The sequence below is a fragment of the Anolis carolinensis genome, chromosome 1 (assembly GCF_035594765.1).
Source record: "Anolis carolinensis isolate JA03-04 chromosome 1, rAnoCar3.1.pri, whole genome shotgun sequence".
Lineage (NCBI taxonomy): Eukaryota > Metazoa > Chordata > Lepidosauria > Squamata > Dactyloidae > Anolis > Anolis carolinensis.
The window spans coordinates 156,516,867-156,536,983 of NC_085841.1; the positions used below are offsets into that span (position 1 = coordinate 156,516,867).

General features: G+C 41.9%; 1 protein-coding gene across 8 annotated transcripts in view; it reads left to right on the forward strand.

Annotated features, from left to right (window-relative positions):
- Positions 1 to 20,117, forward strand: part of runx2 (RUNX family transcription factor 2) — a 250,911-nt gene that overhangs the window by 55,878 nt on the left and 174,916 nt on the right. For 7 of the 8 annotated variants that reach the window (XM_062957029.1, XM_062957011.1, XM_008116687.3 and 4 more), the window contains one exon: positions 13,405 to 13,751. In XM_062957029.1, the coding sequence (XP_062813099.1) occupies positions 13,405 to 13,751 (347 nt within the window). Of the gene's footprint in view, positions 1 to 12,742; positions 13,752 to 20,117 lie in introns of those variants that run through there. The other variant, XM_016996300.2, reaches the window with a different exon arrangement.

Consider the following 20,117-nt stretch of genomic DNA (forward strand, 5'->3'; position numbering starts at 1 on the left):
GGGTAGAATTATTTCACTACCTGTTGTCTCACCCTGTTCTTACCTATGAGTTGTTTGTAAGTGGGGCATTTCCAGTTCGGGGAATGCCTGTATGTTTCAGCACTTTTTAGCCCATTTTGGAATGTTTAAATCAATGAAAGTCAGCCTTTGTTTGCCTTTGCTTGTCTATGGCCCTCAGTAGCTGCTGGGGAAGAAAGGCTTTCACTGCTGTGCTCCTAACAGACATTTTGGTAGTTGTCCTACTTGTGCCATAGAATAAGGAAACAGGCTGGGTGGGTGGTTGCAGGGGGTTAATGCTACAGCATCTGGGCTGGATATACAGTAGCAGCACTCTTATGTACTTGTGAATTAAATAAGCACCAGTCATAAACATTTCTTATTACAGTACTGAATCCAAAAGCTATCAGGCAAGTCAACATTCACATAAAGCAAGCAGTCTCTCCCTTATGCACAGATACACGCACACACACACTGACATGCACCAAGCCAGCCTTAACAGCTCCAGTGAGATGCTGGTTGTCCTTATGCTGGTCTGCCACCCTTTTCCCTCCTTCGGGTACTGTGATGGATGGCATCTGAACATATGCAGTAATATGTAGCACAGAGATGACAAAGGAACAAGCCTCTAGAAACACAGGCGTGACCTCAGGTAATAATATAAAAATTCACATCCCCTTGTTTCAACAATGCCCCACCATTGATATGGATAAACAAAGCTACTGCTGCTGTTCACCTGTGGCTAGTAGACAGGAAATGTCCCCAACCAACACACCTACATGTGCTATGTGTACACTTTTAATTCATGTTATAGGATTCAAAATGAGGATTTCACAGCGGAAAAGAGGGCAGTGAATTCTTCAATAAAAGGCACTTTCCTTCCTGAGAATAATGCCTTCTATCCCTGGTCCTGCCACTGAAAGGTGTGACTTTTCCCAGCTCATTCCTGTGCCTACTCATAGTCGGTGAAGAACATTGGGGCCTCTCCTTTGATGAGACTGCAGTTCCACTGATCTAAGCTCAGTGTGCAATTATTTCTGTTGTGCTGCAAAGCCTTTGAATCTTTCTTTTATATGTGGCAGCATGGAAGTCCTTGGTTGTGGTCTTGTTTCCCACCTGTTCCATCATGCAAAATAATCTCTCTTGCTATAGTTTGAATCAATTACTTTGTGCCCTAGTATTTGGAACAACAGAAAATAAATTTGCTCCCCCTTCAAAATGGCAACTTTTCAAATATTTAAATACAGTAGATCCCTGGTTATCCAAGATAAATGGGCGGGTCCGATCTCGGATAACCAGACAGCTCGGATAGGGCAAGGGCTTGCAGAGGGACGTCTCCACGAATCTCCCTCTGCTAGGCCCTTGCTGGAAGAAAAAGTTTCCTCCAGCAATGGCCTGGCTGAGGAAAACCCATGGCACACTCCTGTCCCTCTGAGAAAAGTGGAGCGTACCACGGGCTTTCCTCGGCCAGGCCATTGCTGAAGGAAACTCTTTCCTCCAGCAAGGGCCTGGCCGAGGGAGATCCAGGGAGACATCCCTGGGCCGAGGCCTCGCCCCCTGAAAGGAGCCCACAAGCGCTGCTGCCTAGCAGCGCTCGTGGGCTGCTTCCCAAGGGGCAAGGTCTTGGCCCAGGGAAGCAGGCCACGAGCGCTGCTGCAGCAGCGATCACAGGCCGCTTCTGGGATGCTTCCTCCTCCCTCTCCTCTCAAGCTCCCTTTGCGCGAGAGAAGGAGAGGAAGAGGTGGGGCGCTTGCTCCTTTGTGAGCGTCCTTCGCTCGCAAGAAGGAGAGGGAGGGGCGCCCCTGGCGGCGCCTCAGGTAATACAGAGCCTCAGTTAACCAGAGCTCAGTTAACCGGGCTCTACTGTATGGCTTTGTGTTGCCTTTTAACCTTCTCTTCTCCTTGATAAGCATACCCATCTCCCCAAGCCACTCCTCATAGAGATGTATAGTTTTCAGAATATGAATTCATTTTATTAAAATTCATTTCATTGTTTTTGGCCCAGCTCTCTAATCAGTTAAGGTCGTTTTGGATTCTGAACCTGTTCTCTAGACACCTAATTTGGTGATAGTTTCAAATTTGGTAAGAATGCTCACTGTTATATCATCCAAGTAAAGACTGGGTCCAGTGCAAAACCCTGTAACACCCCACTAGTCGCTTATTTCCAAGATGCAGAAGAGACATCCGTAAGCCCCCCTTGGATTCAATCAGTCAACCAATCAATCCACCTAATAGTAGCACTATATAGCTCTTACATTTTACTAGCTCATTTGCAAGACTATCATGGAGGACCTTGTCAAAGGCCTTAATGAAATCAAAATATTCCCTTCATCTACCAAGCTTGTATCTCTAACAAAAATGACATGAATTTGTTTGAGAAACCGATGCTGACTTTGAGTGGTTGTGGCATTCCCATCTAAGTGCTTCCAGATTAACTGTCTAATGGTCTGCTCTAAAATCTTTCCTTGTATTGATGCCAGGTTGATTGAGTTATAACTGTTGCCCCCCCCCCCCAATTTTTTGAAGATGGGGACAATATTTATCCTCCCTCAATCTGCTGGGTTTCTTACATTTTCTTGTGTTTTTTGTGAAAAAAATGAACATAAAACACAATCTACAAAGCAAACAAAATCCACAAATAAATGAATTTCATTGCAATGCATTAATACAATGTGCAGTATTTAATCTGGTCTCCAGAGTGAATATCTAATTCAAACCAAGTGCATCATTCTATATATGATCATGAGTGCTTGGTGTGTTAACTTTTCTGAAACAGGTAAATCATACTTAGTATTCTTGCATACGATGAGGTGCTGTTCAATGCATTTCCAAATTTCCACTGTTGCAATATTGACGGTCTTGCAGGTAAAAATGTTGTTAGGTCTTTCCGTAATAACTGATAGTTAGAATTATTATTATTATTATTATCTGCATTTCTATACTGCTTTTCTCACCCGGGGGGGGGGGGGGGCTCAAAGCGGTTTACAACATAATAAATGGCAAAATTCAATGCCTCACATATATATATAAATATATCACATATTTAAATCAAAAACATACAACTGTAGATTAAAACCATTAAAACTATAAAAACATCAAACATAGACATATGCATGAAACATGTTATTACAGAAATTAACATAGATCCCTCCTCTTCCCCCACCTCCCTCTCTAGAGTTTCAACCCCTCTTTATATACCCTCCCTGCTCCCCCAGGGAGCAAGATGGTGGAGGCCCTCTATCTAGAACTATAGAAAATGTTCAATGGCACTAAATTTGGAACAAATTGAACTTGTTGACTGGCAATACTAAATATTTTTTGAAACCTATCCCTCCAGAATGTTGAGACAATTACATAGTCACATTATATGCAGCTTCCCAGGAAATCACACCCCTTCCAGCATTGTGGATATCTATTTTGGTTACTTGTGATATCTTCATTGGTGTTAAGTACCATCTATAAATAAATTTGTCTGTTGTCTTCTTAGATTGTGCTGAAATTTACTTTAGAGGTTTTGATTTCCAAACTATTCCAATCACCACCAGTGCTGGTGGGTTCTAGATCATGTTAACACTGAAGTTTTTAGCTGTACATCTTACAGTTCCTAGTAGGAAATAATAATGAATGCATGATGGCAAATTGAAAAATGTACAATTTAATTACTCAAAGGGGGTAAGATGAGAATCAACTCTTGATTTCTTAAAAAAAAAACAAAACTTGATGAACTTAGAACCTAAGCCCTGTGTGGTACAGGAACTTAGTTATTTGTGCCATTTATTTTGGAGGAACAAATATAATAATCTGCATAGTCCTACTTCAGTCCACAAACTGAGCTTTTTTACTTTAATGATAAAATGAAGACTGTATGAAGATGGGTATTAGAGCCAAGGTTCATAGGAGTTACTGTTTACTCCGCTTGCTCCAGATAGTTAAAGTGGTCTTCAAAATGAGTGAGCAAACGTGTCAACTATTTTTCTGTTAATATTTAGAAAAACCAGTTTAATATCTGGATCTGGCATTAGTTCTGTCTGAATCCATTGCATGCCTTAATCTTTACTGATTAGTGCAAGAGGTTGTTTCAATGAAACTGAAATGAGTAATAGTTATATCAAGAATCCCTAGTCCTTATTTGAAATTTTTCTATACATTAGGTAGTCTTAATTTTTCCCTTTCAAACATAAATCTATTGAAAATCATTTGCTAGTTATTAAGATATGACTCTGTCAAAGTGATAGGGAGTACTTGAAATAATCAATGGCAATGCATTCATTTTGATGGGTATTGTTTTGGTACTTCTCAAAATACTGGGATGGGTTCTGTTTTATAAAGTTGTTCATAATAGTGTTTACATTATATCCCAATTTCTTTTGTTCTCCATATTTGAGCTCCTTGTTCTGTTATAAGCATTGGAATTTCTGATTTGCAACTTTTAATTATAGCATTTTACTTGCCTGCATACTCACTCACCTTTCAGGTATAACGCTTGACATGTCTGAGTCTGAAAGCACTGGGTTGAAGAGTATTATCGAGTTCTGGAGGATTTTAAGCAGAGGTTGGACGGCCGTCTGTCAGGAGCAGGGCTGTAGCGGGGGGGGGGGGGGGGGGTTAGTGGTTCAACACCCCCCCCCCCAAATGTTCAAGTTAAAAAAAAAACATGGTTTACCCATGAATTTTAACTGATTAACCAAATCCCCATGAGTGTCCACTGAAGTTCTTCTGTCTTGAGTGTCCACTGAAGTTTATCAGTGGATCCTGATTTCTAAATTATTTTGCATTATGGAACTACTTTTCATGATTTGCTATAAAAAAGTTTCAAATCCCCCAAAATTTATTTCTGGTTATGGTCCTGGTCAGGAGTGCTATGATTGAGTGTTCCTTCATGGCAGAATGAGGTTGGACAATGGCACTTGTCTCTTCTAAAACTATAATTCTATTTTCCAACTTGCATGCAAATGCAACTTAAGAACAAGCCTGCAGAACCTATCTTGTTCATAACCCAGGGACTGCCTGTACCATACACTAAATAACTATTTAAAGCTTTACAAACTTCCTACTCTCTATCTGATGGTTTTTGTAGCCCATATTTTTCTACTCATTTTAGGAAAATCATGCTTCTTAAGACAATATTCTAATAATTAATGAATACCACAATTATCTGTCATTGTCCCTATCACTATTATGAAAATATAATGAATAGGTTCCAAACTTTCTCAAAATTAACCAAAGATTTCTCCTTAATCATCATAGCCAATTTGTCAATTTCTAAGCAATCTCACATTGGGATATCTGGTTCTCTTTACTTTTGAGCTTACACAATGTTTGCAGCATGTACTGTATTGTTGCATTTCCCCAAATTTTATTTCCAGATGCTTGTCCAGCATTACCAAAAAATAAAACTCTGATCTCATCTTAAGTTTAACTTTACCAATTTCTTCCAGCATCAAATTTATTTGAGTCCAATATTAGCCTCTAGAGCAGGAGAAAACAAGCTTGCCTCCTTCTCAATATGTCATCTTTTCAAATATTTAAACATCTCCAAACTAAACATATCCAGCACTAAGCCACTACTTGTAAAGACTGGCTTCCAAACTTTTGGTCATTTTGGTCGCAGTTCTCTGGACACGTTTCAGCTTGTCAATATCCTTCTTGAATTGTGGTAGCCAAAACTGGACATGTGAAGTCTTATCAAAGCAGTATAGAGTGGGACTATTAATTCCCTTGATCTAGACACTCTACTAATAATGCAGCCTTGAATTGTTTTGGCCTTTTTGGCTGCCACATCAAAACTGTTCATTTGTGTTAAGTTTGTGGTCTTCCAAGACTCTTTAATCCTTTTCACAGAACTGTTTTCAAGTCAGGTGCCACCCATCCTGTATATGTGCAATTTATTTTTGTTGCCTAAGTATAGTACTGTACTTTTCTCCCTGTTAAAATTCATTTTGTTAGATTTGACTAAGAGTACATCTCCACTGTAGAATTAATGCACTTTGACACAACTTTGACTGCCATGGCTTAATGCTTTGGAATTCTTTGAGTTGTAGTTTTACATTCTTTAGTCTTCTCTGCCAGAGTGCCGGTACCCATCAAATATGGTTGGTTGGCCCAGGAAATCAAGCAAAGTCCTACAGCTATATACATATGACCATCTGGAACATGGCTTGTGACCCACTTCTAGGATTTTACAAACTGGCTCAGAAAAGCCCTTCAGAAACAAATCTCCCGAACTATCAGGCAAATCGGGTTGATGTTGGGATGTCGAACCTGACCCTTATGGACAGTGAGGAGATCAGATTGATGTAGAAGGTGATGGAATTTGACCTTCAAAACCTGAAATAATGCACAAACCAGGGTTGATAGAGTCACAATGGATGCAATTCAATTTGTTGATGATGATTTTGTCCAGGGCCCCGGTGATAAGGCAGTTCAAGGAAATTCATAGAAAAGATGCTTCATCCAGTGAAAAAGAAATGCATTACGCAGGCATCCTGGGATGCTCTGTAATTGAGTCATTGCACAAAAGATATCCAGGGCTGGTCTTCCCTATCAGGCGAACATAGAGGATAAGCGGGTAATGCACAAATATCTATAACAACACAGAACAATAATGTATGTGTATATACACTCTTGTGTAACTCACAAGGAATGTAACACAAATCTGGTTTCTACAACTTTACCTGAGAGTAAATTACTTAAAACTATATTACATATAAAGAAATTCTTTCAGAATACCAAAAGTAAAGTTACAATTTCCATGTCATAATCCAACAAAGGGTATAATGTTCAAAGAGTAAATAACAGACATAAAGAGACAAAGAGTCTCCAAGATAGCAGCTTCTATATTCAAAGAAATTCTTCGTTTGATATGCAACTCCAAGACTGGTACACAACAAGGTCTCCCGGGTTGTTCGGAAGTGACAACGAAACAAGGGGAACAACCCAGGTGACCTTGTTGTGTACCAGTCTTGACATTGCATATCAAATGAAGAATTTCTTTGAATATAGAAGCTGCTATCTTGGAGACTGAATTTCTTTACTACGATTGACATTGGCCCAAGATTTCATGCAGCTCCAGGAATAATATGGATTTGGTTGTCTCTTTATGTCTGTTATTTACTCTTTGAACATTATACCCTTTGTTGGATTATGACATGGAAATTGTAACTTTTGATATTCTGAAAGAATTTGTTTATATGTAATATAGTTTTAAGTAACTTACTCTCAGAACATAGAGGATAATCCAGTGAGGTGGAGTCGCCATTCATGGCATACACACGAAGACCTGCTGACGGTGTCTGTGGGGACATTGTCCTACCTGGGCAGATGGGCCACCAATAGGATGACTTAACAGTGTAGACATCAGGCCTTATTTGAACCATGAGGTCAAGATGTTTGTGGGACGGAGTGCCCCTGTTTGTTTATGTAGAACATTAAAGCTGTACAACTTTTCTCGCAAGAAGGGATTTGAAGGCTTGGAGTGCCTTTTGTATGAATAGGAGCTCTTGAAAGCTGATATGATGCTGTCTAGCCATAACTGAAGAGGTACCAGGACGGTTTTTGCAAACATACATTGGACAATGGACTGCACTAAAGAATTTCAAAAGGAAATCAGTCTGTGTTTTATAAATCACTAGCTTAAGTACTCGGTGATGCCCAGGTTAGAGATTTTGTAAGGCTAAACATTAGAAGTAGTCATTGTTTGATTTGGGATTTTATGAATTGTCCCATTAAAAATTATTAGGATGTGGGTAAACTACAATTCCCACCATCCTGTCATTGCCCCCAAACCCCTCCAGTATTCAAAGTTGACTATCTGGAAGCCATGATGACTAAACTGAGAATGTCGTACTTTTGTCATATCATGAGAGGGCATGATTCACTAAAAAATAATGCTTAGTACAGTAGAAAGCTGAAGGAAAATAGGAAAGATGCATGACAAGTGAATAGACTCAGGGCCTCGTCACATTGAAGTCTGATTTGCAGGCGATAGCAGGGGGATTTGCCATGGATCATGGCAATGCTGGTGGGGTGTATGGGGAACTTGTCACCCTGCGCCTCGCATCGCCCCTTACTTCATCCCACAGGGGGAAGCCTCACTGCCCGGCTTGCCCCATTCTTCTCTATGAGACACGAGAAATTTCATGGTGCCTCTTGCGGTGGATTCACTTCAGGCACGGAACTCTGCCGGAAGTAGATATACGTCATGTAATGGGATCCATTGGGCTCCGTGCCTGAAGTGAGGTAAAACTGTCATAGGATGGGCAATTTTGCCCGTATGATGAGGTTGTCAATAAAGGAAACCACAGTTCTGCGGCTACAAGGCCTGATTGTAGGAAGTCTCTCATTAATAGGGTTTCCATGAGTTGAAGTAGACTTGACAGCAGTTACCGCCAACAAATCTTAGAGCCCAGCCAGGTACATGTGATTCTCTGGATAGTATGGATCTGAGCCATATAGGGTCTTAACCAGAGCTGTGAACTGGGTTGGAAAGATACCAAGAGCGGGTGGACTGTTCCCACAAGAAACCTATACACCCCATATCACCAGCTCCAGTTATCAATCTGACTTCATTCCCTGGCCATTTCTGAGTAACTTTTCAAAGGCAGCAGCTCATACAAATCCAAGTGTTATTAAGGCATGTACCATTGTGGCCAGAGGTTACATTTCTATCTTTAGCTGTGCAAATGCGCTCCTGACCGCAACAGTAACCTGATCCTCTAGGCTGAGGGCTGAATCCAAAGGTACCTTAAAGCTGTGAATAGGCATCAAGACAAATGTAACAAGCTGAATCTATCTTCCTTGATCTGCCTTTCAACCATATGACATATATATATATATACTGTCTTCACAAGCATAAAACAGATAAAAGAGGACACTTAAAAGAATGTCAATTTAATAGAAAGCAACCAATGACAGAACTCCAATACATCTTAGAAGATGCTTTGTTTAAAATGGTATTAAAGTCCACTAATGGACCTTTTATTTTGTGAATGGGGGAGAATAAGAATGTCAGATACAGTGCAGTCCCAGTGATTGAAGTTGGGAATGTTGAGCTCACAAGATATATAAAAAAACAGATAATGTATTTAAAATCACACAGCTCTCATTCATCTGTCTCCATCTATATTAAATCTGCAGCCCTAAACACACATAACATAAAAGTATATCCCTTTGGAATCACTGTGACTTCCAACAAAAAAACATGTTTGGGAAGCGGTCCACAATGTAAGTTTCATGTCTAACAAGATTGAAATATCCAGCATACTTCTGTTCTAAACTAAAGTTTTCTGGGATTCCGTCAATATTGTTCAAAAGGTTCAGCTTTTTCCTTCTAGGAAAACTAAAAGTCAGTTTCCCCAAAATCCTAATGCTTTGTGGAAAAATAAATTTCGACATTATAAATTGCATCAGTTTATTTTAAGTACTTCTACCATGGTTGTGTGTGTACTTTCACGTCAATTCATGGTGGCCCCATGAATTTCAGAGTTTTCTTAGGAAAGGAAGATTTGGAGGTGGTTTGACCAGTTCCTTTCTCTGAAATGGAGCAGTGTCCTGTATTTGTTGGTGGTCTCCCATCCAAGTACTAGATAGGGCAGCCCTGCTTAGCTTTCAAGAGCAGACTAGTTCTGGTATCTCTTTAAAGCAATGGTTCCAACCCTTTTTTGTTCCAGGGATCCCTTTGCCAGTCAGGTGAAAACCATGGACCCCTTTTTCAGAATACACAATTTTATGACACTCCACATACACATAGTCTGTAGACAACAGGACTGTAGCACTATGTAACACAAGTTTTGTTCCTGGGTTACAAATGTTATTTCCTAATTGCATCTATCATAACAACATAGGAAAACTGCAAAAACCTGGTTTTTGTGAGACATCCTGCAGCATATTTCACTATAGTTTTTCAATAAATATCTCATAGGGTCTCAACCAACTCAACAGTTTGTGGCAGCCACAAAAATGAAGTTTTTGGAGGATAACTACTTTCAAAGTAGGTACCTCACAATTAAACAGGGATAACACTTTCAAACCAGGAACAGATTCCCCCCCCCCCCCCCCAAATTTTGTTACACTATGTAATCACATCTTGCTCCAAGTCTAACTACTGTGATTTTCAAAGATATACAGTAACTGTAATATGATATGAAACAAATACTACTGTAATTTATTGCATACATCCATAAGTGATGGAAATGGTAGATTCCAGCCAAACGTTAGAAAAAAACAAACACAGTAAGTTTATTTTTTAAAAAATCATGCTCAGGGACTCCCTGAAATCTTTCCAAGAACCTCTGCTTTGGGACATTAAAGCCCCATCCACACAGCGGTATAAAATCCACATTGAACTGGATTATATAGCAGCAACTGATAATTTCAAAGCAGATATTGTGGATTCTCTGCCTTAATATTCTGGGTTTATATGGCTGTTTGGATAGGCCTTCAAAAGCAACCAGCCATATAACCTGGAGCGGATTGGGGTTGGTATAAAGAAGTGGATTGGGGTAGATTCTGGGCCCTTCCACACAGTCATATAACCCAGAATATCAAGGCAGATAATCCACAATATCTGCTTTGAAATGGATTGTGTAAGGCCCCTTCCACACAGCTGAATAAAACCCTACATTATCTGCTTTGAATTGGAATATATGGCAGTGTGGACTCGGGTAACTAAGTTCAAAGGAGATATTGTGGGATTTTCTCCTTTGATATTCTGGGGTCATATGGCTGTGTGTTGAATTGAATGTTGTCCATTTATTTTTGGAAGCCACCTTGAGTCCCTTTGGGAAGAGAGGGTGAGTTAGAAATAAATTATTATTATTATTATTATTATTATTATTATTATTATTATTATTATTATTTTATACACAAGATTAGTACACAGCAAACAAGATCACTATGCTTGGTTTTGTATTGGACCACACGTCGGACACTTCCCAAGTGCCTAGGACTATGTGATGTATCAGCTGTGAATAATGCATGCAGATCCAAATAGGGTGGCCTTTTGCAGCTGAGAGATGGTAATTTTGTCAGCGCCAATTGTTTTCAAAAGCTGACCAAGGTCTTTAGGCATTGCACTCAGTGTGCCGATCACCACTGGGACCACCTTTACTGGCTTGTGCCAGAGTCTTTGCAGTTCACCCGTCTACGCCCGTTTCGTCTGCTTCCTTGCAGAGTCTACACTTGGAATCTTTGTATACTGTTTTATTTAGTAAGGTTTAACTGTTTTAAATGTGTTGTTTTATTTTATTGAATTTTGTTATTGCCATTGAATTTTGCCAGATTTTATAAGCCGGCTTGAGTCCCCTCGGGTGAGAAAGGTGGGGTAGAAATGCTGTACATAAATGTATAAATAAATAATCTGTACTTGACTTTTCAATTCTGGCTTTGATGGCATTTATTCTAATTGCTTGTTCTTGGGCTGCAAGAACCAGGCCCTCCATCCCCTTTTCCAAAGTTCCATTTGGGGCCACTTCCATGTTTTTTCCATGTCAATTTTGCTCAGGATTATCCCTGGAAGCTGTGCATGGAGAGCCTTCTTTTGCCATTTTTCTCTTCTGCTCTGCATTGGTATTCACTCTGTCTTTTGGACTTTTAAGTAGTTTTTGACTATTGACTTCCATCAATGTTGGTTCTTGACTGTCTTTCACTTATTATTACTATTATTATTTATTATTATTATTATTAGCTGTCTTTTGGACTTTTTAGTAGTTTTTGACTATTGACTTCCATCAATGTTGGTTCTTGACTCTTTCACTTATTATTACTATTATTATTATTATTTATTATTATTAGCGGAAGGGCCCTGAGCCCACACTGCCATATCATCGAGTTCAGTATGGATTTTATATAACTGTGTGGAAGGGGCCATAAAGGAGCGGGCTGGGGCTTGATTTTGAAGGCAGGCTGCGAATGGAGAGCCCTTGGGTGGGCAGGCGGCACTGAGGCCGGAATCTTCCGTCCCCGTGGAGCTGCGTGTAGGGCTGACGAGGAGCAGACGGGGCCGGGGGCACAATGTTTGGCCAGGCGCCGGTGTCTTTCGCAGCCGCTTTGGGGCATCCCCAGAGACTCACTCGAGGGAGGGGAGGAGGGGGGTTGCCCCACCGCATCGCCAAGCCGCGAGGCGTGCGGGAAGACAGCGAAAACGCGGGGAGCCGAGCACGCTCCTTCCTTCCACGAATTTTATTTTTGTGTCAGGAGCGACTTGAGAAACTGCAAGTCGCTTCTGGTGTGAGAGAATGGGCCGCCTGCAAAGGGGACGCAGGGATGTTTTGATGCTTTTACCATCCTTGTGGGGGGCTTCTCTTGTGTCCCCGCTGACCGAGGGAGCTCACCCGCTCTCCCCGGGACCTGTCCGTCAGCAATCCTGCCGGCACAAATGTTTAACCCACAGCGCCACCGGGGGCTCCTGGGACGTGAATGAATGAATGAAAGTAACATCCACCTGGGACAATGCGCGCATACCCTCCGTTTCCTTTCCTCCCCTCTGTTGGAGCGCGAGTTATTCAGGAGGGAAGGCGGTCCAAGCGGGTTCTTTGGGGGGCGATGTTACCTTCTGATCCTCCCCTCCCCGTTTTTCTTGATACTTTGGAACAGGCACGGGCAAACTTCGGCCTTCCAGGTGTTTTGGACTTCAGCTCCTACAAGCCCGAACAGCCTCGGGCCCTTTCCTTTCCGCCTCAGCCGCTTAAGCGAGGAGGAGGAGGAGGAGGAGACGCTTAAGCGGCTGAGGAGGGAAAGGAAAGGGCCCGAGGCTGCTCGGACTTGTGGGCGCTGAAGTCCAAAACACCGGGAGGACCGAAGTTTGCCCGTGCCTGCTTGAGAGCTTGGCCAGGAGCGCAAGACGGCAGCGCCTCCCGAGCGGTTGAGGCCCCGGGGGAGGGGAAAGGGGATCCTGGTCCCGAGCGGGTGGGTTTTAAAGAGGCAAACGGGCTTGTTCAGAAACGGGAGAGAGGGGGCTGTGCTTGCTTCCGAGGGAAACGGCTCCTTTCCCCCTCCAACAAAAGCCCCCCTCCTTTCTCCCATCCTCGCTCTCCAAGTGGAAAGTTTCGCTAACAGAACCTGATGGAAGCCTAACGCTTCGCGGCTTCGGCACCGGGAGTCCGAAAGGCTGCCTTGAAAAAGAAAGAAACGCGAAGAAAGGAAGGAAGGAAGGAGGGAGGGAGGCGGGGAGGGAGCGAGCGAAGGAAGGAAGGAAGGAAGAAAAGAAAGAAAGAAAGAAAGCGGGAGGGAAAGAGAGACAGACGCCCGCCCGCTCGCTTGCAGCGCAGAGCTCTTTCCCTCTCTCCCTTTCCCTCTCGGCCCCCTCCTCCAGTCCCGATCTCTCTCCCTCTCCCTCTCTCTCTCTCTCTCTCTCTCCCCCCCCCCCTTGTCCTGCCTAACTTGTTGCTGTTGTGATGCGTGTCCCCGTAGATCCCAGCACCAGCCGGCGGTTCAGCCCCCCGTCGAGCAGCCTCCAGCCTGGGAAGATGAGCGACGTCAGCCCCGCGGCGGGCCAGCAGCAGCAACAGCAGCACGCGCACCCGCACGCGCCGCACCCGCACTCGCAGCAGCAGCAGCAGCAATCCCAGCAACAGCAGCAGCAGCAACACCCCGAGGCAGCAGCCGCCCCCCGGCTCCGCCCGCACGACAACCGCACCATGGTGGAGATCATCGCCGACCACCCGGCCGAGCTGGTCCGCACCGACAGCCCCAACTTCCTCTGCTCCGTTCTGCCCTCGCACTGGCGCTGCAACAAGACGCTCCCGGTGGCCTTCAAGGTAAGCGGCGCGCGCCTCTTCCTCTTCCTCCTCCTCCTCCGCCCTTGCCCAGCCAGCGTGCTTTTGCTTTGCTCCTTCGGTCACTCTTTCTCGCTCTGTCTTAATCTCCCCCCACAAGAGCAGCGGCTTGGTGGCCCAAACCACAGGCGACGCGTTTTCACAGTCGCTCCTCGTGGCGCGCGGTGGAGCATCTCTCTGAAACAGCGCTCTGAAAACTGAGGAATTACAGACATGGATCAATCAGGGGCAGCTAACACCTCAAAACAAAGGATTCCCCCAGGCAGGAATGAAGCTTGCAAGGCCATTAATGCTAATCAAGGTGAATAATTACAACATTCACATAGGCCTCCAACAGACAAGAGTCCTTTCTCTCACCCTGGACCTTCCACAGATATATAAACCTCCCTTGCTTAGTTTCCAATATACCTCACAACCTTTGAGGAGGCCTGCCATAGATGGGGGTGAAACGTCAGGAGAGAATGCTTCTGGAACATGGCCATACAGCCTGGAAAATGCATAACAACCCAGGGATTCCGGCCATGAAAGCCTTCGACAACACATCTCAGGTTGGATCTACAGTGCAGATTAACAGTTCCATGACAGCGTAGATCCAGGCGCACATTCTCTCCAATACAATCACTCCTCTTAGTGCCAGGTGGAAGCCCCCAAGGGTGCACTGGGTTAAACCCTTGTGCCGGCAGGAGTGCTGACTTGAAGGTCGGGTTGCTGTCCTTAAGGTTTCCGGTTCGAATCCAACCCAGGGGAAGCTCGGATATGCTCCTTCTTATCAGTTCCAGCTCCACGTGGGGACATGAGTGAATAATAATAATAACAATAATAATAACTTTATTCTTATATCCCGCCCCCTCGGCTTACAGGGGGACTAAGCCCTGTAATACAGCAATAAAATATATCAACACAATTACAGTGGTTGCCGGTTTGAGTCCAACTTGGGGAGAGCGCAAATGAGCTTCCTCTATCAGCTCCAACTCCATGTGGGGACATGAGAGAATAATAATAATAATAATTCACTTGTGATGTCAACTTCCTAAACCTTTTCCTCGCCTTGACATTCTTCTTCCTTCCTCTCCTTTTTTCTCCTGCCAAGTGCTGGAAGGGATGCCTTCCAAAGGAATAGGAGCTTTCTTCTGAAAAGTTAGTGATGAGGTATCTTACAAACTGGAACAGCCCCCTCACTCTTAAGCTTTAGGAAGAATCTTAAGACCTGGCTATTTAAGCAAGCCTTTGGGGTTTAATTTGACCCATAAGTATGATGGTACCTGTATATGGTGAAAGCAATTTGTGTAATGTTTATAAAGCTCAGCTGGTGCTAGACCTTTGATATGTTTTTAACCATCTAAAAGATTATTTATAATGGATATGGATGTGTTTTTATAGTTTTATAATATTGTGTTTTACTGTTATTGTTATTGGCTGAATCTGGCATTGAATTATTGCCATAGTTTGCAAACCGCCCTGAGTCCCCCTTTTGGGGGTGAAAAGGACAGGGGATACGTACAGTAAATAAATCATAAACAAATAATATTCTTATATCCCACCCCATCTCCCCAAGGGTTCTCAGGGCAGCTTACATGGGAACCAAGCCGTGTAATACAGCAGTAAAATATATCAACACAAAATACATTTCAATTACAATGAGTTAACACATAAAAACATAAAATATCATAAAAATCCCTCCTACAAGGATGGTAAAAACATCTAAAACATCTGGGTGTCCCCTGGGCAATATCCTTGCAGACGGCCAGTTCTCTCACACTAGAAGTGACTTGCAGTTTCTCAAGTCGCTCCTGACATGACAAAAAAAGTGCCAGGTAGTTGTCTTTTAATAATAGTAAAAGACTTTATTTGTAACCCACCCTATCTCCCCAGAGGGACTTAGGGCAGTTTCCAGATCCAAAGTGGCATACATTTAATGTCGTGGGTTACTGCAAGTTTTCCGGTCTTTATGGCCATATTCCAGAAGCATTCTCTCCTGACGTTTTCCTACATCTATGACAGGCATCCTCAGAGGTTGTGAGGTCTGTTGGAAACTAGGCAAGTGAGGTTTATTTATCTGTGGAGTGTCCAGGGTGGGAGAAAGAACTCCTGTTTCAGGCATTATACTAGTATATATTAGTATTCAGTATTATATTAGTATAATCCCAAGTTTTTTAAAACTTTGTTTTTTAAATTCATTACAACTGAACCCTGTAAATAAATAGATATATGTGAGGCAAGTGTGAATGTTGCAATTAATCACCTTGATTAGCATTGAATGGCTTTTCAGCTTCAAGGCCTGTCTGCTTCCTTTCTGGGGGAATCCTTTGTTGGGAGGTGTTAGCTGGTCCTGATTGTTTCCTGCCTGGAATTCCCCTGTTTTCAGAATGTTGTACTTTATTTACTGTCCTGATTTTAGAGTTTTTAAATACTGGGAGCCAGATTTTGTTAAAAGGATATTCCTCCTTTCTGTTGAAATTGTCCACATGTTTGTGGATTTCAGTGACTTCTTTGTGTAGTCTGACATGTTAGTTGTTAGAGTGGTCCAGCATTTCTGTGTTCTCAAATAATATGCTAATCAAGGTGGCCAATCGCACCATTCACACTTGCCTCAAACAGACAAGAGTTCTTTCTCCCACCTTGGACTTTCCACAGATATATAAATCCTACTTACCTAGTTTCCAACAGACCTCACAACCTCTGAGGATGCCTGCCATAGATGCAGGTAAAATGTCGGGAGAGAATGCTTCCGGAACATGGCCATACAGACCGGAAAACTCACAACAGCCCAGTGATTCTGGCCATGAAATGATGATGAGTGATGTTATATAAATATACATACAATGATACTGATATGCGACAGCCAAGGTGCATTTCCAGTGTCCACAAAGTTCTATATTAAGGTGTTCTAATCCTCCTTCTTTAACATCCCAGGCTAGATTGTCACTGCCAAACTATATCCCACATTTTCTCTCCATACTGAGACTCAGGGCCCTTCCACACAGCCATATAACCCAGAAGATTAAGGCAGAAAATCTCACAATATCTGCTTTGAACTGGGTTATCAGAGTCCACACTGCCATATATTCCAGTTCAAAGCAGAAAATTCAGCTGTGTGGAAGGGGCCCCAAAGTAAATTATTATTATTATTATTATTATTATTATTATTATTATTATTATTATTATTATTATTATTATCATTATTATTAATCCCCGAGGGGACTCAGGACAGCTTCCAAAATAAAATGGCAAACATTCAATGCCAGTACAAAATATAACAGACGTTTATCAAACAATTAAATATTGATTAATCAAAAAATGTCATATAAAACATAAATTAAATATATCAAAAACACAGTTAAAAGCATTACAATACAACTTAAAATATACAAATATTAAACAGTATTATTATAATTATGGTTTGATTCGAGCCGCAGATGCAGGTGAAACGTTACTAGAAAGAATGTTACTAGAACATGGCCACCCAGCTCGAAAAACTCACAACAACCCAATGCAGTTTGAACCGCATTGCATTACATTGAATGGTTGGATCTACACTGGCATATACAATAGAGTCTCGCTTATCCAACCTTTGCTTATCCAACGTTCTGGATTTTAATAGTCAATGTTTTTGTATTCAATGTTTTCAATACATTGCAATGTTTTGGTGCTAAATTTGTAAATACAGTAATTACTACATAATTTTACCTTGTATTGAACTGCTTTTTCTGTCCTTTTGTTGTAAAACATGATGTTTTGGTGCTTAATTTATAAAATCATAATGTAATTTGATGTCTAATGGGCTTTTCCTTAATCCCTCCTTATTATCTAACATTTTTGCTTATCCAATTTTCTGCCGGCCTGTTTATGTGGGATAAGCAAGACTCTACTGTAATGTGGTTTCAGAAAGCAGTTGAACTGCATTGAACATTAATATGAGTCTGCACTGCCATATCATGGAGTTCAATGCAGTCTGAAACTGCATTATATGGCAGTGTAGATGAGGCCCACATAATGCACTTTACATTGCATGATTTGGCAGTGTAGATCCAGCCTTGGTACTAATAACTGAGGTAACCACAACCATTATTTTGCATAGAGTTTTGCATTATTTTGAATAGAATTAATGACCAGATTCAACCTCACCCCTCAAAACATGAGGCTGTTGGGAGTGAGGGGTTTGCAGCTTTTCCTTCCAGGATGCTTTGGATTCCCCTGTATTTATCTATAGCAGAGCTTTCCAAACTTGTCATGTTGGTGACACCTTTATAGGGATCTAGACATGCCTCGTTTCACAACACAGTCATTCAGTCTTACTAGCAAATTGGAGATTAAATCAATCCTGAAAAGACATACGGACACAGCTGTAAATTGTAATAATGCAAAGTATTTGGATGCAACGTCTCCTGTGAGAAGCTTTTTTTTCTCATTGACTTAGAGGTTTCTCATTACATTTGTGCAGCTCACTTACACATTCACAAATATGTCATGACACACACTTTGTAAAACTCTGACCTATCGTTTTTAAAGCTATGTCTTTTGTTGTTGTTTTTAGTCACCAGCCTAAAGGGGGTTGTTTTTGATGCTGTAACGTCGATCTAAAAAAAGACAACAGTACTTAGTATAAGTTTCCGGGACCTTTGTAAAGTTTCTTTTTGCACTCAACCATGTCTTTTCAATGTGATCAATTCGACATTCTGTTTGGAAACTGTCAGTGTACATATATTTCACACTCAGGGTCTTGTTCATGCACTGGGTAGAAAAAGACAAGAGATCTTTTAAACTAGTTATAGAAAAAAGTGGGCTGTAGATTGGGTCTAAGATCCTCCCCCCCCCCAAAGTAGTATGTGTGTGTGTGGGGGGGGGGGGTTATTTCGGGCTCTTTCCTTCCTTCCTTTTTGGCAGGCTGCCTTGGGCTCCTGCTGGGCAGATGCAAAAGTGTGTTGCTAGGAAGATGCTTGTCTGGCCAGGGGAGACAGCGCCTGGGAGGTTAGGAGGATCACACCGCAGTTAAAGACCACCCAGGTCTAATAAGGGGTATTGATATTAATATTCTGCTGTTACCTATATTAGGATACTTCCCACCCACCCACATTTCCTTTCTCTCTCGCTCATTTTTTTAAAGGGTTATATTCCAGACATTCTTCAAAAGCGTTTTCCATAGCGAGTTGGATAACTTTAGATATGTCCATGTTGCACATGAAAAGGGAGAGATGGGGAGAAAGAATATAAATAAACAGCGTGTTTAAAAATAATGGTCCCAATTTCAAAATGTACAGTATTTCACAATCTCAACACATTACAGTTATACAAAAAGTTACAAATGGTTTAATGAGTGTTTTCGAAGGTTGTGAGGTCTGTTGGAAAATAGGCAAGGGGTGTTTATATATCTGTGGAATGTCCAGAGTGGGAGAAATAACTCTTGCCTGTTGGAGGCAAGTGGGAATGTTGCAATTGGCCACCTTGATTAGCATTGAATAGCCTTGCAGCTTCAAAGCCTGGCTGAGTTATCAGGTTGAAAAGGTTGACTGACCATTTTGAGCCAGAAACAAATCTAAAGAAATAACTCTGCATATGGAGAATATCTAATTAGGTCTTAGGTTGCGAGATTGCCATCTAATGAATGACTGAGGCCAGGATCTTGGGAGGGCCAGGAATCATTTGAAACTCTTTCAAGTGAGAAGAGTTTAGTATAGTGGCCCTCCCTTTTGTGGCTACAGAGATATAGCCATTTCAAATCGGTTCATCTTTTTTGAAATGTTGTGTAAATATACAGGAAAATATAAACTCAATCCATCACTCTTCCCCCAGCTTTAGCCTTTCTACCTGGTGTAATAGCCTTGGGCAGAGTTAAACTTAGGCCCCTTCCACACTGCTGAATAAATTCCCACATTTTCTGTTTCGAACTGGAATATGTTACAGTGTGGGCTCAGATAACCCAGTTCAAAGCAGAAATTATGGGGTTTTCTGCTTGATATTTTGGGTTATATGGCTGCGTGGAAGGGCCTTTACCTTTCCATCATAAAAACTGAGCTGTTAGCCCCAATTTTAAATCACCAAATCAAGGGGACCTACATCAATTGTATTTTAGCAATCTCCATTAATTTGGTTGATCCACTCTAGTTGGGACTGGCAATTGGGTTTAGCCTTTGGAAATCAAATCTATATGAGGGAATATAAATGCTAAAAGAAATGTGCTCACGAGTATTACAAATTAGGAGAAACTGTAACATTAGTTTGGGAATCTGAATTCGGGCCTCTGTTTGTGCTTCTCTTTCTTCCAAATAAACCATGAGTGTTTCAGCTGCAGATTTCTATAAATAAGTAAATGATAAACATTGACAAGAGATCTAAAATTCCATGCACATT